Below are 20,804 nucleotides of genomic sequence, written 5' to 3'. Positions count from 1 at the left end.
CCACGTTATTTTAGTTCTGACATCAGGGAAATGGAAGAAAATAAAGCCAGCCTGCTAATTTTTAAGCCACATGGGTCCTCCACCAGCACAGGTGCCAAGCAGTGACACAGCTTAAAGAAAGACCAAGGATTTATAAAGATAACAAAGGACAAATTCCTCCAGCATGTTTGGAAAGCTGCACACTGTGGCACTTTCAAAGAAAAATCTCCTCATACCACAGGAAAAAACCCAACCCAATATAAAACAGACAAACTCGTGCACAGCATTTGACAGCCAGGGCTGGCTCTTTTTAATTGGAGAGACAAAAAAACCCAAGTTTTAAAATACAGCCATTGAAAAGACGACGAATTAAGAAACATGTAAACACAGCAGAGGCTTAATTACAAGTTGCACTGCTTGGTTTGGTACTTGCCCACTCCCCTCTGCCTGGGAGAGAGGGAATGACCCAAGTACAGCACAGAACCACCAGCTCAGGGGGACACGACTGCTCAAGCAGCTTCTGCCCCTTCACATGCTCACAAAACACTGTACCTTGTCCTGGAGTGACCCCAGCTTCTCTCTAAGGATGCTCAGCACATCTGCTCCACCCCACACAAACAGAGTGGCTAATGAATGGTCCATCAGATTCAATAAAAATGGGAATCATTTCTGAATTCTGGTTCCACACACAGGGACGCGGGGGAGAGGGGACAAAGTAGGGAAAAATCCCCAAATCAATGTACAGGATCATGCACCTTTTCCAAGGCAACCCTCCAGGAATGATGAACAGATGTTGAACAGCCATCTCCTTACAGCCAGGCAATGATCTCACATCCAGTCAGGCAGGAAAAAAAAAACACTCCTGGAATGCAGAGACATCTCCATCCAGGGGGTTTCTTTCCCACCACACAGCCTACAATCCAGGGGAATAAAGGGAATAAAGGAATAAAGACAAGGAGGGAGCTGAAGAAAAGCTTAAGAAGATTGTAAGGGTGCTGCTGTGCTCAGCTCAGCCACGGAAGGATAGTCTGTTATCCCCAAGGGCTCCCAAAGGAGCTTCACTTGTCCCTAAAGGATTGTGCCTGGCTGCAGCACAGCCAGTTCTCCCTGAGGGAGGAGTGTCCAAAGTGACATGCAGGGTCCTGTGCCATGGCAGAGGGCCCCAGCCCTGGCACAGCAGGGTGATTGCTGCCTGCAGTGAGCTTTTGAGCCTTGGGAAGACACGGCCCCAGCCCACGGCACACACCCCCCGTGGGGGACAAGCCACATCTTCAGTGGTGCACAGCAGAACCATGGGGTGACACAAGCATTCAGCAGAGATGAGAGCATTAGTGTCCTCTACAGAGCCAGACTGGCCAGCTCTACTAAAAACCACAACCTTACACGTGGTGAGGAAAAGATAACTTACTTTGGCAAGCAGAAACACACATTAATCACTGAAATACAGTAGCTGTCATTACATAAAAAGCTCCCCTTCCCACCCCAGCCCCGCTCCTTCCACTGAACAAAGCAGAAACTTCCATTTCCCAGCTGCAAGACACCTGCTCTACATTCAGCTGTAGGACAGAGGAACTTGATTCCAGAGCCAGAAAGAAGCTGGACAAACTAGCGAGCCACAAACTCGGGGAAATCCACACAAATCCCACTTGACAGAGCTCATGTCCCCGCACTTAGTGCAGCCTTGTCTCTCTTTTTGGGTAGGAGGTGTCAGCACCTGCTTGTTAAAGGGCAGCTGAACAGCGTGGACATTGTCCAAACTCAGCCAATCAAGCCTACAAAGCCACATCTGATTTTTAATGGAGAAGTGACTTCCTGCTGGGAATGTTCTCATGAGTCTACTTAGCTGAAGGCTAAAAGCAGCTTATTTTAAAAAAAGAAAACCCACATTCAGGTTCTCAGTTCATTGCATGCTCTCAGACCTCGCTGGTGACTTCAGCTCAGGCCTCAGGAATGTGTGTCTGGAATCAGAGCTCTGCCACCCTTCCAGGTGCTGCTTGGCTCCTTCCAGCAGCCCACACAGGCCTGTTTGAGCCTCCCACAACAACTGCATCCACCTTCTGTCCCCACTAATCCTCCTCCTGCAGGCATGAGGCAGCAAACCAGACCCCACACACGTGTCCCCACGCTGCTGTCCGTCCCTGCTCTGTCCCAAGGACACAGACACGGGACAGGGCAGCGTGTGCAGCACAAACCCACCCACAGGAGAACCCCCAAGAGCTCCAGAACTGCTCTCTACACCTCTCTGCAGCAGCACCTGGGAGCTGCATAAGAGCAGCAGTTGGAGCGTGGATCTTGGGAGCGCTCAGACAGCTGCCAGGACAAGACTAGGAAGGCACAGCTCGTGGCCAGGAGCCTTCCTGCCCCCACTTGTTGCCCACCCAGCAGCACTGGGACCGTCACTGCTCTGCCCACTCCGTGCCACCTCCTCCTGTAGCCACACATCTCACTCCCTCCTGCCAGCCACAGCTCCTGGTGGGACACGGCACGGCCCAGCCCGTGCTCCCATGGCTGGGTGGCAGTCCCAGGGCTGAGCCACCTCCATCATCCAGCTGCTTGTGGCAAGGAATCCAACACCAGCATGAAGAGGAAGAAGGGGAAGCAGCAAGGAGATGACACCACAAGATATCCAGTAGGCCACGCCAGTCTCTGATCCCTCTAGCATCCAGCTAATCACCGGGATGTTTCCCCCAGGGAAGATTTCGGAAAGGCAAGAAAAAACATCCATCCTACAGAGCCCCAGAGCAGCCTCCCCACTGCGGGGGAGAAGCACAGGCTGGGCTCTGTCCTTCCCTGCTGCCAGGCCGAGGCTCTCGGGGCACACAGGAGATCTGGACACGGGCTGGGAGCAGCCTCAAACCCGGCCTCCAGAGGAACGGGTGGATCGGGAAGCGCCGAGCCCTCCCGCCCCATCCCGCCCCGGCAGTCCTTTGAAGAAAGGAATGAAGTCATAAAACGGGAATTGGTTTCTGTGCAGTCTCTGAGCGCCTCCTCCGCGGTGCTGGGGGCTCCCGGGGCCCCCCGGCCTCACTGCCGCCCGTTGTTCTCCGCGGGCTGCCCGGGGGCCTTGGCCTCGCCGTGCGAGGACGTGCCCTCGAAGCGCTGCGACGCGATGGCAGCCTGGTGGGACATGCTCTTCCTCACGATGTCCCCTTTCCTCCACAGCACCACCTCCTGCAGGGACACGGCCAAGGCTTGTCAGGGCTGCTGAGACATCCTGCTGCCCCACCCGGCCCCGCAGGCTGAACTCGGCTCGCTGTTCCGCCCACAGCCATGTAGGTACCACACCTGCCGAAATTTGGGCAGAGAGCTCCTCCCTGGGCTCTGGGCACACAGAGGACATCCATGGCACCTCTGTCCTAGTGCCAATGATAAGGTGAAGCACAGAAGCTCCACCACTGAGCAGAAAAGTTTCCTCCCCAGCTTCTTCCCCACCACCACACGCATCTGACCTGCATGGATATTCTTCTAGACCATCCTTCCACGTGATGAATCCCAAATTCCTTGTAAAAGAATCCCAATCACCCATCCACATGTCCAAGGAGAGCAGCAGCTCTGTTTCTCACCTGCTGTTTGAAGTAGCGTCTCTCCTCCTCATCGATCAGCACCAGATTGAGGTAATAACGCACAGAGAACTTCTTGTTGATGTCCCTCATGGTTGGAGTCAGCTCGTAGCCAGCCAGAAAGAGCCTGATGGGAATGGACTCCCCTGGAAAGGGCACAGAGCTGTCAGCACAGACAGGATGCAGACAGAAACCGGGAGAGCAGCAGTGAAACACAAACTCACATGGCTACAACCTTTGTCACCGTTTCCACAAGTGGACTAACATGAGCTAGAAGACCTCAACTCCCTTCAGAAACCAGCATGAACAGTCCACAGCCAGATCCTGCCCTTGCTGACAGCTATCCCAGCTCCACTCTAACAGCACAGGACTCTTTTGGGACCTGCATCAAGACAGCACTGCAGGAAAAAATGAGTAAGGTGACATTTTCTCTGGCAGGTGACTCTGCTGGGCGAAGGAACAGTGGCACAGGAGATTGGCACAGAGCAAGAACACCCTCTCTGCTCTGAGCTGCAGCAATGCCAGCTGGTGGCCATACCAACTGTGAATCTATAGCTGGTTCTGCCACTGCTTCATCAAAAGAATTAAGTCATTGCAACCCATTCTACCTCAGTTCCCCCTCATCACACTGGAGAAGGAAGAAGAAAAAGAAGAATGATCAATCCCCTGAAGAAGATCAATCCCCTGCTCTGAGCCCACCAGTAGAACAGGATGCTGAGCACACAGAAGATACTGCAAGAGTCATATTCCCACCCCAAAAGCCTCCAGAAGAGGAATCCTGGGGGCTCCTGTGCCCTCTCACCTCTCACAGGTGCCCCATCCATGATCTCGTACTTGGCTATGGTGTCGTTCTCGTGGTACACGTTGGGCCCCGTGCCCGTTGTCTCCCTCTTGATGATGTCTATCTCCATGTGCTTGATCTTGATCCGCACCAGCAGGAAGTAGATCTTCCCCACAATCACATCTTTTAAATGGTACCTGGCACCAGAGGGGAGAAGACACCAGGATCAAGCCCTGTGCAGCAGAGCAGGGCTCAGGCTCATGTGCAGGAACTTGATGGGCAGGCACTTTGCTCTCATCCACAGCAGATGGCAAATCAACCACTCCCACCAGCAACCAGCCCCTCATTTCCATCCTCTGCTCTTTTGGAAACCCACAACAAAATTTAGCATGAGCAGATAAATTAAAAACATCACTTCAGACTGAATATCTGCAAGAAACCCCTGTAAGAGCAGAGGCTACAAACTCCATATTTTAGATCCATTAAAACCAACTCAAATCACAGAATCATTTAGGTTGGAAAAGACCTCTGAGATCATTGGGTCCAACCTTTGGCCAACCACCACTTGCAGGGAGATTTTCCAGCACCAGTTGGGAAAGATGCACTAAGAGTAGTTTAAAAGAGCTCTTCCCAACTTCTTTGCTGGAGTTAATTCCCACTTCAGCTGTATTGCCTGGTAAGGAGCAAATATTGCATTTTGGAGACACCTGGAAGTACTGACCTGGCTGAGAATACAGGGAGTGGGAAGTTACAGCAAGAATTTCATGCTGTGCTCCAGGCTCAGTGAGCACAGCCATTGCTTCCCATTCTTTGATCCAGATCCAGGGGAAGGAGAGGAGCCCACAGATCAGGGAGGATCTGAGCTGTCTCCCAGCCTCTCTGGAGCACGTGGACATGGAATTCCTTTGAGGAAACCTCTAGCAGGTGGGTCCCCAGAGCCCCCAGCTGCTCCTGACACACTCACTTGGACTTGTTGTACTCGAACTCGATGTGCAGGCAGTCCTCGATGCCCACTTCCATCTTGATGGAGGAGTTGAGCTCGGGGTAGGTGCTCAGGGTGTGCACAACGATGTCCATCTCCTTGACCACGTCGTTCAGCCTGCGGCTCACGGTGGCACGGAGGAAATACCTGCAGGGACAGTGCCCTCCCATCAGGGTCACACGGGGGGCAGCAGGGACAGGGCTGCACTACCCAAGCAGCATTACTACACTGAGCCATGTAAAGAGCTGAAACGTGTTTGATTGCACGTCTAAACAAAACATCAGGATGGATCAACTCAACAGATCCACTGAGAAAGTTCCTTTTTCCCAGTGAAGCTTGGAACCTTGTCCTTGGCAAGGTGAGCTGCTCAGTTCAGCTTGTGCACAGCTGAGAGGATTTCAACAACAGGGAATGAGGAATATCCAAAGCAACAAAATAAACAGGAAACCAAAGAATTGCCACAAGGAAGCAGAACAGCAAGGAAGCTCCTCTTCCCATGTCATTTACTCTCTTCTAGGCCAGGTCTGAACAAAATAAACCCACAGCAAAAGAGCTCACAGCTCTTCACATGTTCCTGCCCCTGGAGCAGCCACCATCCCACGCTGGAAAAGACAGAAGGGAATTTTCAGATGGAAAAGCAGGCTCCTCTCAGCTTCCACACATTTGTGAGCCCGAGTTACCTAAGCCCCATTTTGGGGATCTAAGGAACAGCCTGCACATGTTAAAACCACTGCCCTTTTGCAAGATTACATCAGGCTGCACAGCCACACCTCCCAGTGCAGATCTCAGACTTTTCCAACCCCCACTTTGAAATCAGTGAAAGGATTTTGAATCAATTGATGTGAAATATCATTTCTAACATATGAACAAGGCACGAGCGAAGCATCTGTTTGCATACAGAGCACAATTAAAGTTGACAAGACTGATTACAGCAAAAAAAAATCCCCACTGGAGACTAAACCAAACAGTTTATTTTGATTTTTTGAATTATCAAATAAATTAGCAAGTATTTGATTCAAAAGGGGCTGATTTCTCTTGTCACTCAAAAGGGGAAAAACAAATTCCATAAAGAGCCTGATGCACGCTTGTAAAATAAAGTCCTCAAAGCAGCCTTTTACAACTCAGCCCCCAAAATTAATCTGGAGTTCTGCATCATCAGAGTGAGTTTCAGCATTTGGAGAGAGCAGCCAGGGCAGGGGACTCACCGTAGCTTCACGTTCTGCCCCGTGTAGGACTCGTAAGGCTTCTCCACGTGTGTGAACTCAAAGTCAAATGTCTGTGATTGAGTGAACTCCCCAGGCCGGGCCAGGTCCTTCACCAGGGACACGAACTCGTGGTGGTTCCCTCGGTCATAGTAGAGTTCTAGGAAAATGGAAATCCAGGTTAAGCTTAACCCCATGTGACACAGGAGATTTTCAGCAATTGTCCAGGTCACTCCTTCCTTGAATACCATTCACAGAACCCACCAGGGGAGCCTTGTTCCCTGCTCTCCATCCCAGCCAGGTGCAGGCACAGCTTTCCTCCCTGAAACAGGAAGGAAAAAGTCCACACAGCCTCCTTTACTGCAGTAAATCAAGAACTTGCCTTGAGGGGACACGAGTCACCTATAATCAATATTAAATATGGTTTGCAGCTCACACAAACACTTCCAATAAAAAACCATCACTGCTTGTGTGGAATACACAGTGACAGAGCAAAACCGAGGGCATAGGAGGATTCCAACTGCTCCTGCTTATCCTTGCACAGCAAAGAGCTTGAGTGGCCTTGAGCTGCAGCAGGGAATAAATGACAACGTTGATCCTGCTGCACAGCCACCCTGAGTGTGGGGAGGCAGCTGAATCCACTGCTCCTCCAGCCCATGGATAACACATTAATGGCCATGTGAGCACGGTGAGGGAAGAGCTCTCACCTCTGGGAGCACTGCTCAAACCAGCTCAAGTGACCAGCATTGCCTCATTTCTCCCCACAACCTTCCCACATCAGCAGGAAACTAAGGGTTTCCTCATTTAATGAAAGCAATCCTCCACACCTCCACTGAGTATTTTGCCTCAAGACAAAGCAACATAACCTTTAAAACTCTGCAATTTGCATAAACAGCTTGGGATTACCCAAAACCATCAATGAAACCTGCCCTTCCCAGCCCTGCGTGTGAGCCTGTGCCTACAGGACACCCACACAGTCCTTCTGCAAAGGCAAATCCTTTCTGCTTAGATGAGGCAACAAAAACCTAAGTCATCACACAATCACACACACACAAGCTCAGTGTCAGCACTAAACTGTGCAGAGGAGGCTTCTGAGAGGTATTAGAGGTGCTCAGGAGCTGCAGCTCTGCCCTCCTTGAGATGCACGATGAGGTTTCAGCTTTTAAGTGATGCCTGTTTGTCACAGCCCTTTGCTCACCTTATCTCTCTAATGGAAATTTTGGCACTAGAGTTCTCCTCACTTACGCACAACAGCAAATGTCACCAAGCCCTTTAGGCTGGGCAGGTGACAGAAATAACCAAGCTTCTCTCTGAGCACTGGATTTGTGTGTCCACTGAGAGGAAATTGCTGGCTGATGTGACAGGGAGAAGCCACGTGCCAACAGAAAAAGAGGAATCAACTCAGACCATCGTGACACAAAATGCAGAAGGCACAAATCAAACTTAAAGCAAGGGGAGGCAGATGGCAGTGCACTGAGTTCTCTGCTACCTCAGAAGGTCATGCTTGGCACCCTGCAGCCTTAAGCAGAGTGATGTTTCCCACACTCCAGCCTGTCAAACAGGTATAAGCTGTAATTTCAGGTTTTCAGATCTATAAGGTTTCCAGACTGAGAAAATAACCTGCCCACATTTTGATGGCTTGCTCAGGCCACAGCCACCAGATGTGAAATCATCTGGAATGGGTTCTGTGCTCACCTGAGAGCAGGCAGGACCCAGCACTCACAGTCTGGCCTCTGGTACCTGTCCTGGAGCATCTCCCCTATAAAAAATCCCTCCTTCACATCCCAGTCCCCCTGCCTGTTAAACTGTCTCACTTCCACACTGACCTCGTGGCAGCAAGAAGTCAGAATACAAAGATGGAAAGCATTGAGGAGTGGAATCAGTGGTACAAACTTCACTGATTTATCTAAGAGGCCTGAGGGGAGTAATGACAAATGTGCAGCCACAGCAGCTCTAACACACCCTGCTTGGGCAATAACGTGCATACAAAGCAGTTATTCCACACAGGCATGGCTCAAAAGTCTTCCAAAAAGGAGAATGAGGAACAGGCAAGGCAGCACAACAGAGACAGAGGAGTAGGAAACAAAGTTCATGCTTAATTTCCACTGGCAATGTATCAATAGGAACTCATAACCTGGCTCACCGACACTCCATCATTTACACTCTCCCTTCCTTTCCAAAAACCAGAGTCAGGCACAAGCAAAGCCAATGAAACTCCAACAGCAGCATCGGGTTGGGTGGGAAATCTCCTGCTCATGTTCCCTCACCACACGATTTACAATGCAAAGGCTGCAGGCCCCTGGCTCCAGCAGAGATTTTGGGGTTTAGAGCCAAGCACAGAGAGGCTTCGCAAGCAGCCACATCACTGGGAAGGAACATCCTGAACTTATTTTGGCTTGTGGGACTCGAGGCATGTCCGTGGAGCACGGACAGCTCCGCTCCGATGGAGCAGTGGGTGTGGCAGCTGCCTTTCCTCTACGAAAGCAGGAAATATTAAACCTGAATTGGTTACACGCACAGATAACCACAAGTTTTGAACAACTTGAAGTCAACCGTGCATGGATGCGTGGGGTAGAAGGTGGGATGAGCCAGGCTGAGCCTGGCCTCAGGAAAGGTGATGCACCCAGGTAAAAGGGACCTATGGACAAAAGCCAGGCCATCAGCACCCTCAGCATCCCTAAGACGATCAGCAGGCACGAGAGAAGCAGGCAGGCAGCTCCTGGAGCAGGGAGCCTGGGGAGCAGGGCTGGCAGCTGCTCGGGGCTGACCTGCAGCTGCAGGACGGAACCAAAGCGCGCCCGGCTCGGAGCTGAAATCTGTGACCGAGCAGAAGAGAGAAACTAGGACAGGAGAACAATGACCTGGAAAAGGACTGGAATGCCCTTCCTTCTGCCAGGGCTCAAGTCTGGAGAACAGGCCAGGCTGCCCAGCTCGAAGGGCGGAATAATGGCAGGCAGCCGTGGGAATGCTGCGTGCAGCCGAGCATCACCCGGGAGCGAGAGGAACCCGCTCAACACCAGTGGGATCCCAGTGCCACGGGGCACAGCCATGCCCCAGACCCCAGTACCAGTGGGACCCCAGTACTATGGGGCACAGCCATGCCCCAGACCCCCAGTACCAGTGGGATCCCAGTGCCACGGGGAACAGCAATGCCCCCAGACCCCAGTACCAGTGGGATCTCACCACCGTGGGGAACAGCAATGTCCCCAGACCCCCAGTACCAGTGGGATCCCAGTGCCACGGGGAACAGCAATGCCCCCAGACCCCCGGTCCCAGTGGGGTTACCATGGGGTGCAGTGATGCTCCCTGGCCTCTCAGCACCAGCAATGCTCTGGCACACGCAGGGATCTCAGCACCTTCGGGCTCAGCAGTGCTCCCCAGACCCTTGGGCGCTGTGAGCACCCCGATACTCTGGGATGCAGTGATGCTCCCCGGACCCCCGGCAGCAGCGGGATCCCGGCCCCGTGCGGTGCAGCGATGCTCCCGGCACCCACGAGGGGCATCAGGAAGGGACAGCCGGGCCCGCAGGCCGCCCCGCTCACCGATCTGCCCGATGAACTCCACTTTGATGCCCTGGTGCTCCAGCCTCTTGTTGGGGTTCTTGAGGGTGAGGACCACCCGCCCCGACACGGTCTCGCCGTCGTAGAAGAGGAAGTATTTTTCCTTCTTGCCTTCCTCCGTCTTGTGCTCCACCCGCCGCCGGCTCTCGGCGTCGCTCAGCACCAGCTCCAGCTCCGGGCTCTGCCCGAACCCGAAGAAGCTCATGGCCGCGGGATGCGGCGCGGGCCGGACCCCGCGGCCCCGCTGGCGGATCGCAGCCGGGGCGGGGCTGCGCGGGGCGGCGGTGACGCCGGGGAAGGGACCGGGGCAGCGACAGCGGCAGCGGTGCAGGGGGGGGGCCGCAATGCGACAGCGCTGCCGGGCCGGGGCGGCGGCGGCGGCGGGACCCGCGCACCGCGCACCGCGCACCGCGCACCGCGCACCGCGCACCGCGCACCGCGCACCGCGCACCGCGCACCGCGCACCGCGCACCGCGCACCGCGCACCGCGCACCGCGCACCGGCAGCCCCGCCTCGGCCCGGCCCGGCCCGCCCCGCTCCTTCCGGGGCAGCGGCGATTGGCCCGGCCCGGCCCGGCCCGGCCATTGGCGCGTTCGAACGGGCGGTGGCGCGATGGCCGCCAAGCGGCTGCGGAGCGCGCTCGGCGAGTGGCGGCTGCAGGATGCGGATGGAGGTGCGAGCCGGGGTCGGGACCGGGGTTAGGGGCGGGATTGGGATTAGGATCGGGATCAGTCTCGGTCTCGGTCTCCAGACCTCTGTTCCGTTCTTGGTCGCTGTGTCTCTCGGTCTGTCTGTTTCCTGTTCCCGTTCCCGCTCTCCGTCCCAATCTTTCTGTCTCTGTCCCGGTCTTGGTCTCTGTCCCGGTCTCAGTTTCGGTCCCGATCGTGTGTCTATTCCCGTTCCGCTCTCTGTCTCTCTCCCGTTCTCTCTCTCTCTCCCGGTCGCGGTTCCGGTCCCGGTCTCGGTTCCGGTCCCGCTCTCTATCTGTGTCCTGGTCCCAGTCTTGGTGTCAGTCTATGTCCCAGTCTCTGTCTCTCTCTATCCCAGTATCAGTCTCCATCCCGTTCCTAGTGTCGGTTCCGGTTCTGGTCCAGGTGTCTGTTCCGGTCCCGCTGTCTCTGTGTTCTGATCCCAGTCTATATCTCGGTCTCTGTCTCTCTCTCATTTTCTCTCTCTCTATCCCGATATCAGTCTCCATCCCGCTCCCGGTCTCAGTTCCGATCCTGGTCCAGGTGTCTGTTCCAGTCCCAGTCTTGCTGTCAGTCTATGTCCCGGTCTCTGTCTCTGGCCCGGTCCCGGTTCCGGGGTGGCTGTCCCCCGGTTCCTGGCACTGACAGCGGCTGTCCTTGACGCGCCCGTGTCCCGTTGGATTTGGGTATTCCGTGTTCCGTATTTGGGATGAAACGCGTGTTTCAGAGAAATCTCGCCCCTGGTGTTTATAAATTGTAAAAGGGTTAACTGCACCACCTAAGCAGTGGCTTGTCTTTATTTTCTTCTGTCTTCACTCAGAGTCAGGATTAAAAACACGAAGGAGACAAAATTTCTCACGTTTGGACTTGGTTGTTTATTAAATCTTATCTAAAGCACAGAGGGTTCTGCAACATTTCTAGCTACAAGCTAAAAGTGAGCAAAATATCTAGCTAGTTACAAGGTCTTTTAAAGCTAAACAACCCAATAGAGAATTAACACCTATATTATTTATACTTTTGACCCAATAACCAAACTCCTGTGACCCGTAATATACCTATTACTATATTCTAAAACCTTCAAATTCCAAACCCTTCACCGTGTGAAATCACACACTTCGATTTAACTACACACCCGTGACTCTAACTCCATCACTCAAATTTGGAGCCTTCTCCAAGGCATCAAGTCAAAAGCAGTGTTCTCCTGGGGGTCAGTGTCAGAAAGCACAGAAAGCTCAAAACTCCCAGGTTTCTGGGTTCCAACAATAAACACTTTTTCTTTTTTTTTTTTTTTTTTTCTCTCAGTGTGGGTGGACTCAGTGTGGGATCTGGATTTCACGGACACCGAGCCTCTGGATCCCCGGATAGCAGAGGAGATCACGGGCAATGGGCTCAACACCTTTACCTGCCTGTACCAAGCTCTGGAGCCCTTTGCTGCTGGGGACCAGGAGAGCAGAGAGGTGACAGCACTTGAACACAGAGCCAGCCGCTTTTACTTTCTCTTTGTCACATCTGTCTTGCCTTGAAATTCGCAAAATATTCAAAAACTTTTCAAACAATTCTTGCTCTGTGTGCTGGAATGCTTCAGAAGGAAGCTATTCCTAAATTTTAATAATATAACATAGCATAACATTAAGTATATATAGTATTATAATGCATACCACATAACACTATGTGTTAAAACACTTTTTAAAGCATAGAATACATAGGGAGTTGGTCATGGTGGTGTTGCCTGGAAAGGCTGACCTGGAACAGAGACTAGGCAGAGCAAAAGGAATAAAATAGATATTTATTGAAAGGATCCACCTTGGACAGTGCAATAGCGTGGCCAGGGCTATACCAAAATCAAATCCAAGATGGATCCTGGTCACGAGTTTTTATATTTTTATAAGTTTTGATTCATCCACATACTGGGGTCAATTATCCAACCACAGCCCTAGCCTATGAAGTCTCAGCCCCTGCCTTGCCCCTTTTCCCTTACTGTTGTTTCTGCTTTTGGGGTACCAGTTGTCCTTGATTCTCCAGCTAGAAAGGAATTGTTTTGTCACTACTCTGTGAAGAGAACTCACTAACACTTAATATGAAGCTTCAGAGTTACACATAAACAGCAGAGATTCTGAAAAATACAAAAGCTAAAACCCAAGGCATCAGTGGCACATGTTAAAATCTGAATAATGGCTAGTTTTGGATATCCGTGTTATTATGGGATTCCTCACTATTCCTCTTTTGCCTCAGAATGTCTGGACCTTGTTTGCTGAGAACAGCCTGTCCCACCAGGCCCTGGTGGCTGTGCTGCATCACTTTGTGCACATGGGGCAGCAAAAAAGAGCGAGTGCACAGCAGAGGGTGTTTGGTCTGCACTCAGCTGGGCTGTACCTGCTGCTGCTGGAGATCCCAGGTGAGCCTCAGGATGTGCCTCTCCATGGCTGGGGACAGCACAGCTCAGGCAGGATGGGCTTTGTAGCGATTCCAGGTGGAACAAGTGTTGGCTTGATGTCCCTGAAATCCTCAGGGGCCGAGTGGTGTGAGTGCTGAGCAGTGTCACAGGCTGGTGGCAGCCTGGCCTCCTGTCACAGAGGGATTTGGTGGCCTCAGTGTCCTGTGACAGGGTGACAGAGGAGCCTGCACAGAGCTGGAACCACGCAGCTCCTGTGCTCTGACAGCAAGGCAGGAGCTTATTGCTGTCCCTGCTCTGTAACCAGGGAGCATTTCACTGTGCAGCACGTTTGGATGGGTCTGTTTGTGAAAACAAAAATATCAGTCTAAAAGAACCAGCAGCTGAGTGTTTCCAGCAGGTTAGTACACAGCAGGATCCCTTTGTATTCTAGCACACCCTGAAGTTCTGCTGATCTCCATGGTGCAGCTGGAAGGGGTCAGTCAGCTGGTGATCCTGCTGGAATGTGTCACTGCTGATGATGCATCAGCCTGGTGGTGCAGTTCAAGCAGCTCTTTGTTCTTCTCTTCCATTTTCTTAGTCTCTGGGACATCAGATCATAGGATCACAAACTGATTTGGGTTGGGAGGGACCTTAAGGCTCATCTCATTCCATGGGCAGGGACATTTTCTACTAGACTGTTGCCTGGAAAGGCTGATCTGGAACAGAGACCAGGCAGAGCAAAAGGAATAAAATAGGAATTTATTGAAAGGATCCACCTTGGGCACTGCAAGAGCCTGGCTGGGGCTACACCCAAATCAAATCCAAGATGGATCCTGGTCACGAGTTTTTACACTTTTATAACTTTTGGTTCATTTACACATTGGGTTCAATTATCCAAGCACAGCCTCAGGCTATGAAGTCTCAGCCCCCCTGGCTTACCCCTTTTCCCTCCCTGTTGTTTCTGCTTTTTGGGTGTCCTTGATTCTCCAGCTAGAAAGGAATTGTTTTGTCACTACCCTGTGAAGAGAACTCACTAACACCTAATATGAAGTTTCAGATTTACACACTAAGCAGCAGAGATTCTGAAAAATATAAAAGCTAAAACCCAAGGCATCAGACCAGGTTGCTCCAGCCTGGCCTTGAACACTTCCAATGCTGGGACATGATGGTTTGATATTCTCTGTATTTTGTCTGGAAGAGGACTGATGTTGTCTTTTCTGGGCAGGTAGCATAGCCAACCAGCTGTTCCACCAAGTGATGTTTGATAAATGTCTTTACACCTTGACAAAATGCTTGCCTCGAGAGCTGAGGAAGAGGAAGAAGGCTCATCCTCAAAGCTCTCAGCCCAGTGCCAGAAGGACCAGGAAGAAAGGGAAATCGTGCAGGAATGACAACTCCAGTGTAAGTTTGTGCAATCTCTTCACATACAAATCCCTGTTAATAAGCAAATTGTTGGCAAGCAGTTTCTCTCTTCTGCCAATATAGATAGAAGAGACGTTGGAAGAGGAGGAGGAGGATGGTGAGGATGTTTACCTCTCAAAAGAAGATCTTCTCCAAGTCCGCAACGCCGTCTTCCTTCTTTTGAAAAACTTCCTAAGACTTCTGCCCAAGTTCTCCCTGAAAGAAAAGCCTCAGTGCATGCAGAACTGCCTGCAGGTAAGAAAGTGTTCCCTAACACAAACCTTTTGGGCATGCAGAGCATTCCCCTGGGAGGGGTGGCAGCCCTGCCTTCCATCCCCTGGTCCCTGATGGGAATTAGTGGAGATGTGGGAGCAGGATGCCTGCTCTGTGTTTGCCTCTCGTGCTGAACACTTGCAAGAGTTTTGTTCATGGAATCAGAAAGGTTTGGGTTGGAAGGGACCTTAAATCTCATCTTGCTTCACCCCCTGCCACAATCAGAGACACCTTCCACTATCCCAGATTGTTCCAAGCCCTGTCCAGCCTGGCCTTGGACACTTCCAGGGAGATCCAGGGCCAGCCACCATTTGTTCCTAGGGGGAGCTTCTGGGCTTTGGGCTCTGCTTTTCTTCTGCTTCAGGGGAGGTGTTTGAAAGTTCAACCCAATGGTGTGACCCCAGACATCCCAGAGCTCTGCACACCCTCCCCTCAGGGCACTGAGCTCAGCTTGGCTCTCTTCCCTTGCAGGTCTTTGTTGAGATGACCAGCTTTGAGCCAGTGCTCCACGAGTTCAAGTTTTCAGCAGCAATGTGAGCAAATATTTCTTAATAATTCTTAATGTTTATATGATGCTTTGAACAAGTGAAACCCTCAGTTCTTGTGTTGTTGTCCTGTTTATATAAAAATGAAAGTGACAAATTCTCTTATAAAGATAATTGGAATATTTTCCATGTGCTGACAGCAAACAGCATCTTGTGAATATTGAATGTTTCACAGTCAGTGAGCTCTTTTAATAGTCATAGTTACTCTGATGAGAGGTGAGACATCTCTTTGCCTTCTTCTCTTAGAGATGTCAACAAAGCCAAGTACATTCCTGAGCTGGCCTATTATGGACTTTACTTACTGTGTTCCTCTCTCCATGGCACAGAAGATAAGGTACGAGTTAAACAGAATCTTTAACATCCTCACTGCAGCACGGTAAACGCACGGTTGCTTCTTCCCTTCTCTGCATGTTATTTTTGCTTGTATGGTTTTTACTTTTCACTTCAGTTTCCCTCTGCTGGGTCAGAGCAAAGATGTTTTTTTTCACCCCAGTCCTTATTCCCTTTTGTTGCAATTATGTCAAAACAGACACGACTGGCTTCACCACCAGTCCTTCATTAGAAAACTCTTCATGTCTTCTTTCAGTGTACTTCTTTCTGACTCCTTCCCTCATGGGCAGCTTTGATTCCTTTTCTTACAGGCAGCTCCACACAGCTCTGACTCTTCTCTCCTCTCTGCTCGACTGCCTAAACCCCAACCTGTCCCTTTCCCAGCCACCTTACCTTGACTGTCCCTCACACAGCATCTTGTCACCATATCTGTCCCTTGCACGACCACATGTCCCTTACCTGCTCACAGCACAGCCAGCAGATTCTCAGTCTCCAGCTCTAACCCAAACTGCATCTTACAGCTAGCTAGCCCACTGTTTCATAACACCCAATCTCTTTGGGCAGGCAAGGCTGTTTGCACTCCTCAGAAATCAGGACAGCTGTAATTTGCTGGGGAAGATTCCCTCCTGCACTAACTTTACAATCTTCCCACACCCTTTGGCTTCTTTGTTGCTGCACTTGTGTGCAGTGAATTCCATGCTCTGCTGACTCTTATGGCAAATGAATTGAGAACAAAGGAGAGCTGCAGTGCCATTGGGTCTCTGAATCCCAAAGAAGAGGATTCCAGGTGGCTGCCTTTGCCTGGAATGTTGTGATTCCCTGCTAGATGGAGCTGCAGCACTGCCTGGCAGCGTGTGAGGGGTTGGGCTGTGCAGTGCTCTGTGCACTCACTGAGGCTGAGCAGGGCTGGTTCTTGTTCAGAGAGCACTCTGTGATCATGGAGCAGCCAGTTCTGCCAGGAACTTTGCATCTTTATTTGTTTAAATTGGCAATCAGAGCAGGCCATCTCCCACTTACCTGAGTGCTGCTGAAGGCTGGGTGTGCCCGAGCTGTGTCTGTGAGTCTGTGTGACCCCTGGGCTGGTTCTGAGCCTGCAGGCTGGGAATCAGCAGCTGTCTGGTCAGGAAAGCCTGGAGCACACACTAACCTGGTTATTCCTGAGTGCCAGCCCAGCTCCAGCAGCTCTAGGCCTGTGTGTTTCTGCCTCCTTGGTTTCTCAGTGCAGCATGAGCTTTTTGGAGCTGGTGACATTTGTGCTGACAGCAAGGTGTAGTCACCCTTCCCAGACCTGCCTCACCTTCCCTGCCTCTCCTGCTTGCTCAGGGAGTGTTGGGATCACGAGCCAAGCTGTGGTCCCAAAAAAGTGGCAAGGGAGGCAACTCCAAAAGTTAAAGTGCACATGGTGGTGCAAAACATAGGTTTAGCTTTAGACATCTCCTGTGCAAAACCCAGTGAGTTCCCTCAAATTCCAAATGTTCCTCGCAAAAAAAGTCCACAGGGGACTTGGGAGGGGGGACTTTGCCCTCTTTGGAGGGCAGCTGTTAATGCTTTCAGAAAACCCTTCTGAGACCTTGCTGAACTTGCTTGAGAACATCATAGCCAGGAAAGATGATGTGTGCATTTAGAAAGAGTCCTCTGGGAATTCCTCTGCTAGCAGTCACGCTTTACCATGTGCTGTTGTTTGGTTCTAAGCTTGATTCAGAACTATTTCCTGTCCCTGGAGTGCCTATCCATGGAAGGAGGCTCCCAATAACCTGTTCTTTGCAGACCCTTCGAGGTATGTTCCAGAGACTCCTCAGTGTGGTTCTGATGGTGCAGAGCAGTGGGGGTTCCAGGTGTGAGGCCCTTCCCATCACAGCAGCCGTGACCAGCGCCAGGGACCAGGCTGTGAAATTCATCAGGTGATGTTGAGAGCTCTGAGCGTGGCTGCTCCTTCCTTCTGGCTTGCCTTTGCTTTGCTGTTGAGGTGATAAAGGGATGAGACAAACTGGCACTGGCTTTGAAGTTGTTTGTGCAAATGAGGCTTAATTAAAATGTCTGGGATGGGAATTTACTGAGCTTGTTGGCAGAGGGGGAAGAAGGTGCTGTGGAAAGGACCCATTTTCTGTCTTTTGCTTTGTGTCAGTTTTTCAGGTCTTGTGTTTTACTACAGAGAATTGAGAAGGAAATGAAAGATTAACATGGAGCTCATTCCTCCGTAGTTCTTTGCTCTCTCCTGCTTAATGATATGTTTTGCCTGTGTTTACTCCCCCTGTTGGGGATCCATGTTTTTGGAAGTGCAGTTTGTGCAGAGATCCCCAGACAACATATAAAAGTAGATTGAGAACAAAGAAGCTTTTCATGTTACCCTTCTACTTGTTAGAAAAGTATGGGAAGAAATTATTTTGTGCCTGCAAAGCCAGGTTAGTGTGGAAAGTAAGGATGGCTTTCTGAGCATATCCTTCTGCACTCATGATTCCAGAATCATGGCCACTTTTCCTGACTTTTCAAATGCATTCCAAAAAGAATGCCCTTGATTTTTCCTCTGTTATAAACCATCTTTGTTAAAATCTGCTTCTCTCTCCCTCCCCTGTGCAGTTTTCTGGTAGATGAGCTGAAGGAAGCTATTTATCCTGTTCTGCGAATATTGCTCCAACATATCTGTGCCAAGGTATGCCAAGCTCTGCTACTTCTGGAGCTGGGGAACTCGTGTGGATACACTGGAATATCATTAATAGTTTAGGAAATCTGTTTTCACAATCTTTTGTAAGAAATGAAAACATGTGATGACTGAGGAAGCTGTGATGATTCTCCCAGCTATTGAATGTGAACATAACAGCTCATTAAATTAAAAAATACTTCTCTTAAGGCCTGAAATGCCTTAAAAAGCAGAGTGAAGTATCAGAGGGTGCCCTTGCCCTTGTCTTTCAGGTGCCAGACAAGGCTGAGTATCGCAGCTCTGCTGCCCAGGCCCTGGTGACCCTGCTGGACAAATTCCCTTGTGCAGAGTTCGCTGACTTCATCGCTTGGCTTTATAAATTCTCGCTCAGCCTGGTAAGTACATCCCCTTGATGTTCTGGAGATGAAGGGTTCAGTCTCAGCACTGAGTAACTGTGTCACTGCTGGTACCCAGAGGCAACAAAACTGAGCAAATCCTGCTGTTCACTTCCATTAACAGAGCACCTTGTGTGCTTTTTCTTCCAGCAAGTTTCCTACAGAGTGTTTGCTCTTGATGTAGCCTTGGCTTTGTTGGAGCTGCCAGAGAGGAGCCCAGACACCTCCTTGCCCCAGGATCGTCAGAAGTTCCTAAAGCACAAGTTTTTAGTGCAGGTCATGGTGTTTGGCCGGTGCTCAGACATCACCCCCGTGGTCCGGAGCAAAGCTCTCAGCAGCTTTGTCCATTGTCTCGAAATGAAAGCTGCTGCTACCTCGGAGAGCATTCAGGACTTACTACAGAGCTGTGAGTATTGTGGGCACATGAGGTAATGAAAATCATTCTTGAACTTTCAAGGGAATAATTGCTGGGAGGTAGGAGTTGTCAGGAACTTAAAAACTGGCACACAGAGTCCCTACGTATGGTGTCATAATGAGCAGTAATTCATGAGCCTTGTTGCTTATCAAGCCTTATATTTGGAAGGGATTTATTCTTGTGTATCAATTCTAAAGAGATTCCTCTGCGAGGTCCCTTTGAAGGATGTTTACAGACAACCGAAATTGCTCATTGGGAAAATGAAAAAAAAAAAAAAGCAGTTCATTCTTGCCTGACAGCTGATTAAATCTTGAGTTGCCTTTTGCTTCTGCTAAGTTGTTCTGTTCGTGACTGGCATTCCGAGCTCCCTCAGGTGTGCTGAAGGCCAGATGGCACGATTCAGAGCCTGCACACAGCACCCCACGGTTAGATTGCTTGCCTGAAAAAAATTTGGAATGACAGAATATCCAGAATTAAAATACTTGGTTTGATTTCCTTTTTTATTTCTCTTTTTTTGGCAGCCTCTGTCCACACAGTGTTGGAAGCAAACACAAACAGTGCAGAAGGTATAGAGTCATTCTTTTCCAGTAAGTCTCAGGCTTTTCTTAGCATGCCAATTCCTTAAAACACACATGTCTGTTCAAACTAGGGCATGCATGAGGCTCTCTGTTTAGCATTGAAGCATCTTCTTGCTGGGTGAATATATTCCTTTATTATTCTTCAGCTTTTATTTTCTCCTTCAGCTGTGTCCAACCAACCACTGAAGACCTTACCAATTTCCCAAAGTGCCCAGCTGACAGACAGCAGTGACACTGCTGGGCCTGATGGTATGTCAGAATTAAAGCAACATTTTCAGATAACCATTCAAAGCCTTAATTGAAATCAGACTTTGAGGTGTATTCATTGTCCATTTCTCAAAGGCAGTGGAGAAAGCTGTTACAAAACACTTAGGAGTGATGAAGGGGGTGGAATTGCCAGCCATAAAGAAATACTATTTCCACTCAAGTCTGAAAAATACATTTAATCCTGAAATGCTGATGTCTGTTGGTACTAATGTGATGGCAACTCCTGTTGAAAAGCAGGTAATTTATTCTTCCCAAAAAAGGATGGTAATTGATGTGGGATATAACACTTGTAGCTCCATGAATTTCAGGGTAATTAAATCTCTTGCTCCAGTGCACAAAGAACTGATATATTTTGCTGTGTGAAGCACAGCACCTTTGAGTAGCACCTTTCTGTGGGCAAGGATCAGTTTGTCTGCAGCATCAGGCTGAAAGCAGAGTGTCACATGAAATGTCCTGATGCAGCATGGCAAGCTGCCTTTAATTTGTTGATAGCATGAAATCACCGTGCAAGTTGCCTTTTGTGGCTGAGATGTTCCTTGTTTAAACCTCTCCCTTTCTTTTCCTCTTGTGTGGAAAAGCTTTTCTTCCTAACCCTTCGGCCCCTGCCAGGATCTGCATCCTCAGTTCTTGCTGTTCACCTCCCTTGAACTGCTGACAGCCCAATTCCCTGCTTGCTTCACATCCTGCAGTGGTGCCTTTGTTCCACGCTGCTCCTCACAGGGGATCTCCCTCCCTATCTCCAGGAGCCAGGCTCCAATCTCCCCCCATTGAAAGCTCCCTTTTTCAAACACACTCTGCTGATAAATTTCCTTAATCTGCTCCCTCAGACAGAAAA

The 20,804-nt window shown here is 50.3% G+C and overlaps 2 protein-coding genes across 3 annotated transcripts in view; one reads left to right on the top strand and one right to left on the bottom strand.

Moving 5' to 3' along the window:
• Positions 1-260: 260 nt before the first annotated feature.
• VPS26B (VPS26 retromer complex component B) lies at positions 261-10,511 on the bottom strand. The gene is made up of 6 exons (XM_014883597.2): positions 10,047-10,511; positions 6,508-6,664; positions 5,285-5,449; positions 4,342-4,517; positions 3,543-3,685; positions 261-3,150 (listed from the first exon to the last, which is right to left on the bottom strand). The coding sequence occupies exons 1-6, from the start codon at positions 10,267-10,269 to the stop codon at positions 3,004-3,006; spliced, it is 1,011 nt and encodes a 336-aa protein (XP_014739083.1). The 5' UTR covers positions 10,270-10,511; the 3' UTR covers positions 261-3,003.
• A 148-nt stretch (positions 10,512-10,659) lies between these two features.
• NCAPD3 (non-SMC condensin II complex subunit D3) overlaps positions 10,660-20,804 on the top strand; it is a 31,852-nt gene continuing 21,707 nt past the window's right edge. The window contains exons 1-13 of one of the 2 annotated variants that reach the window (XM_088178013.1): positions 10,660-10,737; positions 12,056-12,210; positions 12,986-13,148; positions 14,353-14,528; positions 14,613-14,783; positions 15,273-15,334; positions 15,593-15,680; positions 17,444-17,577; positions 18,254-18,326; positions 18,587-18,709; positions 18,860-19,115; positions 19,646-19,690; positions 19,868-19,951. In XM_088178013.1, coding sequence (XP_088034139.1) covers positions 10,677-10,737; positions 12,056-12,210; positions 12,986-13,148; positions 14,353-14,528; positions 14,613-14,783; positions 15,273-15,334; positions 15,593-15,680; positions 17,444-17,577; positions 18,254-18,326; positions 18,587-18,709; positions 18,860-19,115; positions 19,646-19,690; positions 19,868-19,951 — 1,591 coding nt within the window. In that variant the 5' untranslated portion in view covers positions 10,660-10,676. Of the gene's footprint in view, positions 10,738-12,055; positions 12,211-12,985; positions 13,149-14,352; positions 14,529-14,612; positions 14,784-15,272; positions 15,335-15,592; positions 15,681-17,443; positions 17,578-18,253; positions 18,327-18,586; positions 18,710-18,859; positions 19,116-19,645; positions 19,712-19,867; positions 19,952-20,804 lie in introns of both variants that reach the window. The other variant, XM_088178012.1, reaches the window with a different exon arrangement.

Source organism: Sturnus vulgaris, chromosome 23, assembly GCF_052056855.1.
Source record: "Sturnus vulgaris isolate bStuVul1 chromosome 23, bStuVul1.hap1, whole genome shotgun sequence".
Classification (NCBI taxonomy): Eukaryota; Metazoa; Chordata; class Aves; order Passeriformes; family Sturnidae; genus Sturnus; species Sturnus vulgaris.
Note: the sequence above shows the minus strand (reverse complement) of the source record. Positions and strands in the feature narration are given on the sequence as shown.

What these genes read in the sequence shown, in the direction of transcription:
- VPS26B (XM_014883597.2), bottom strand. Translation starts at nt 10,269, where the DNA reads ATGAGCTTCTTCGGGTTCGGGCAGAGCCCGGAGCTGGAGCTGGTGCTG. An exon ending in GGGCAGAACGTGAAGCTACG is followed by an intron (nt 5,450 to 6,507) that starts GTGAGTCCCCTG and finishes CTGTCCCTGCAG; the next exon opens with GTATTTCCTCCGTGCCACCG. An exon ending in GGATGGGGCACCTGTGAGAG is followed by an intron (nt 3,686 to 4,341) that starts GTGAGAGGGCAC and finishes TGCCCTTTCCAG; the next exon opens with GGGAGTCCATTCCCATCAGG.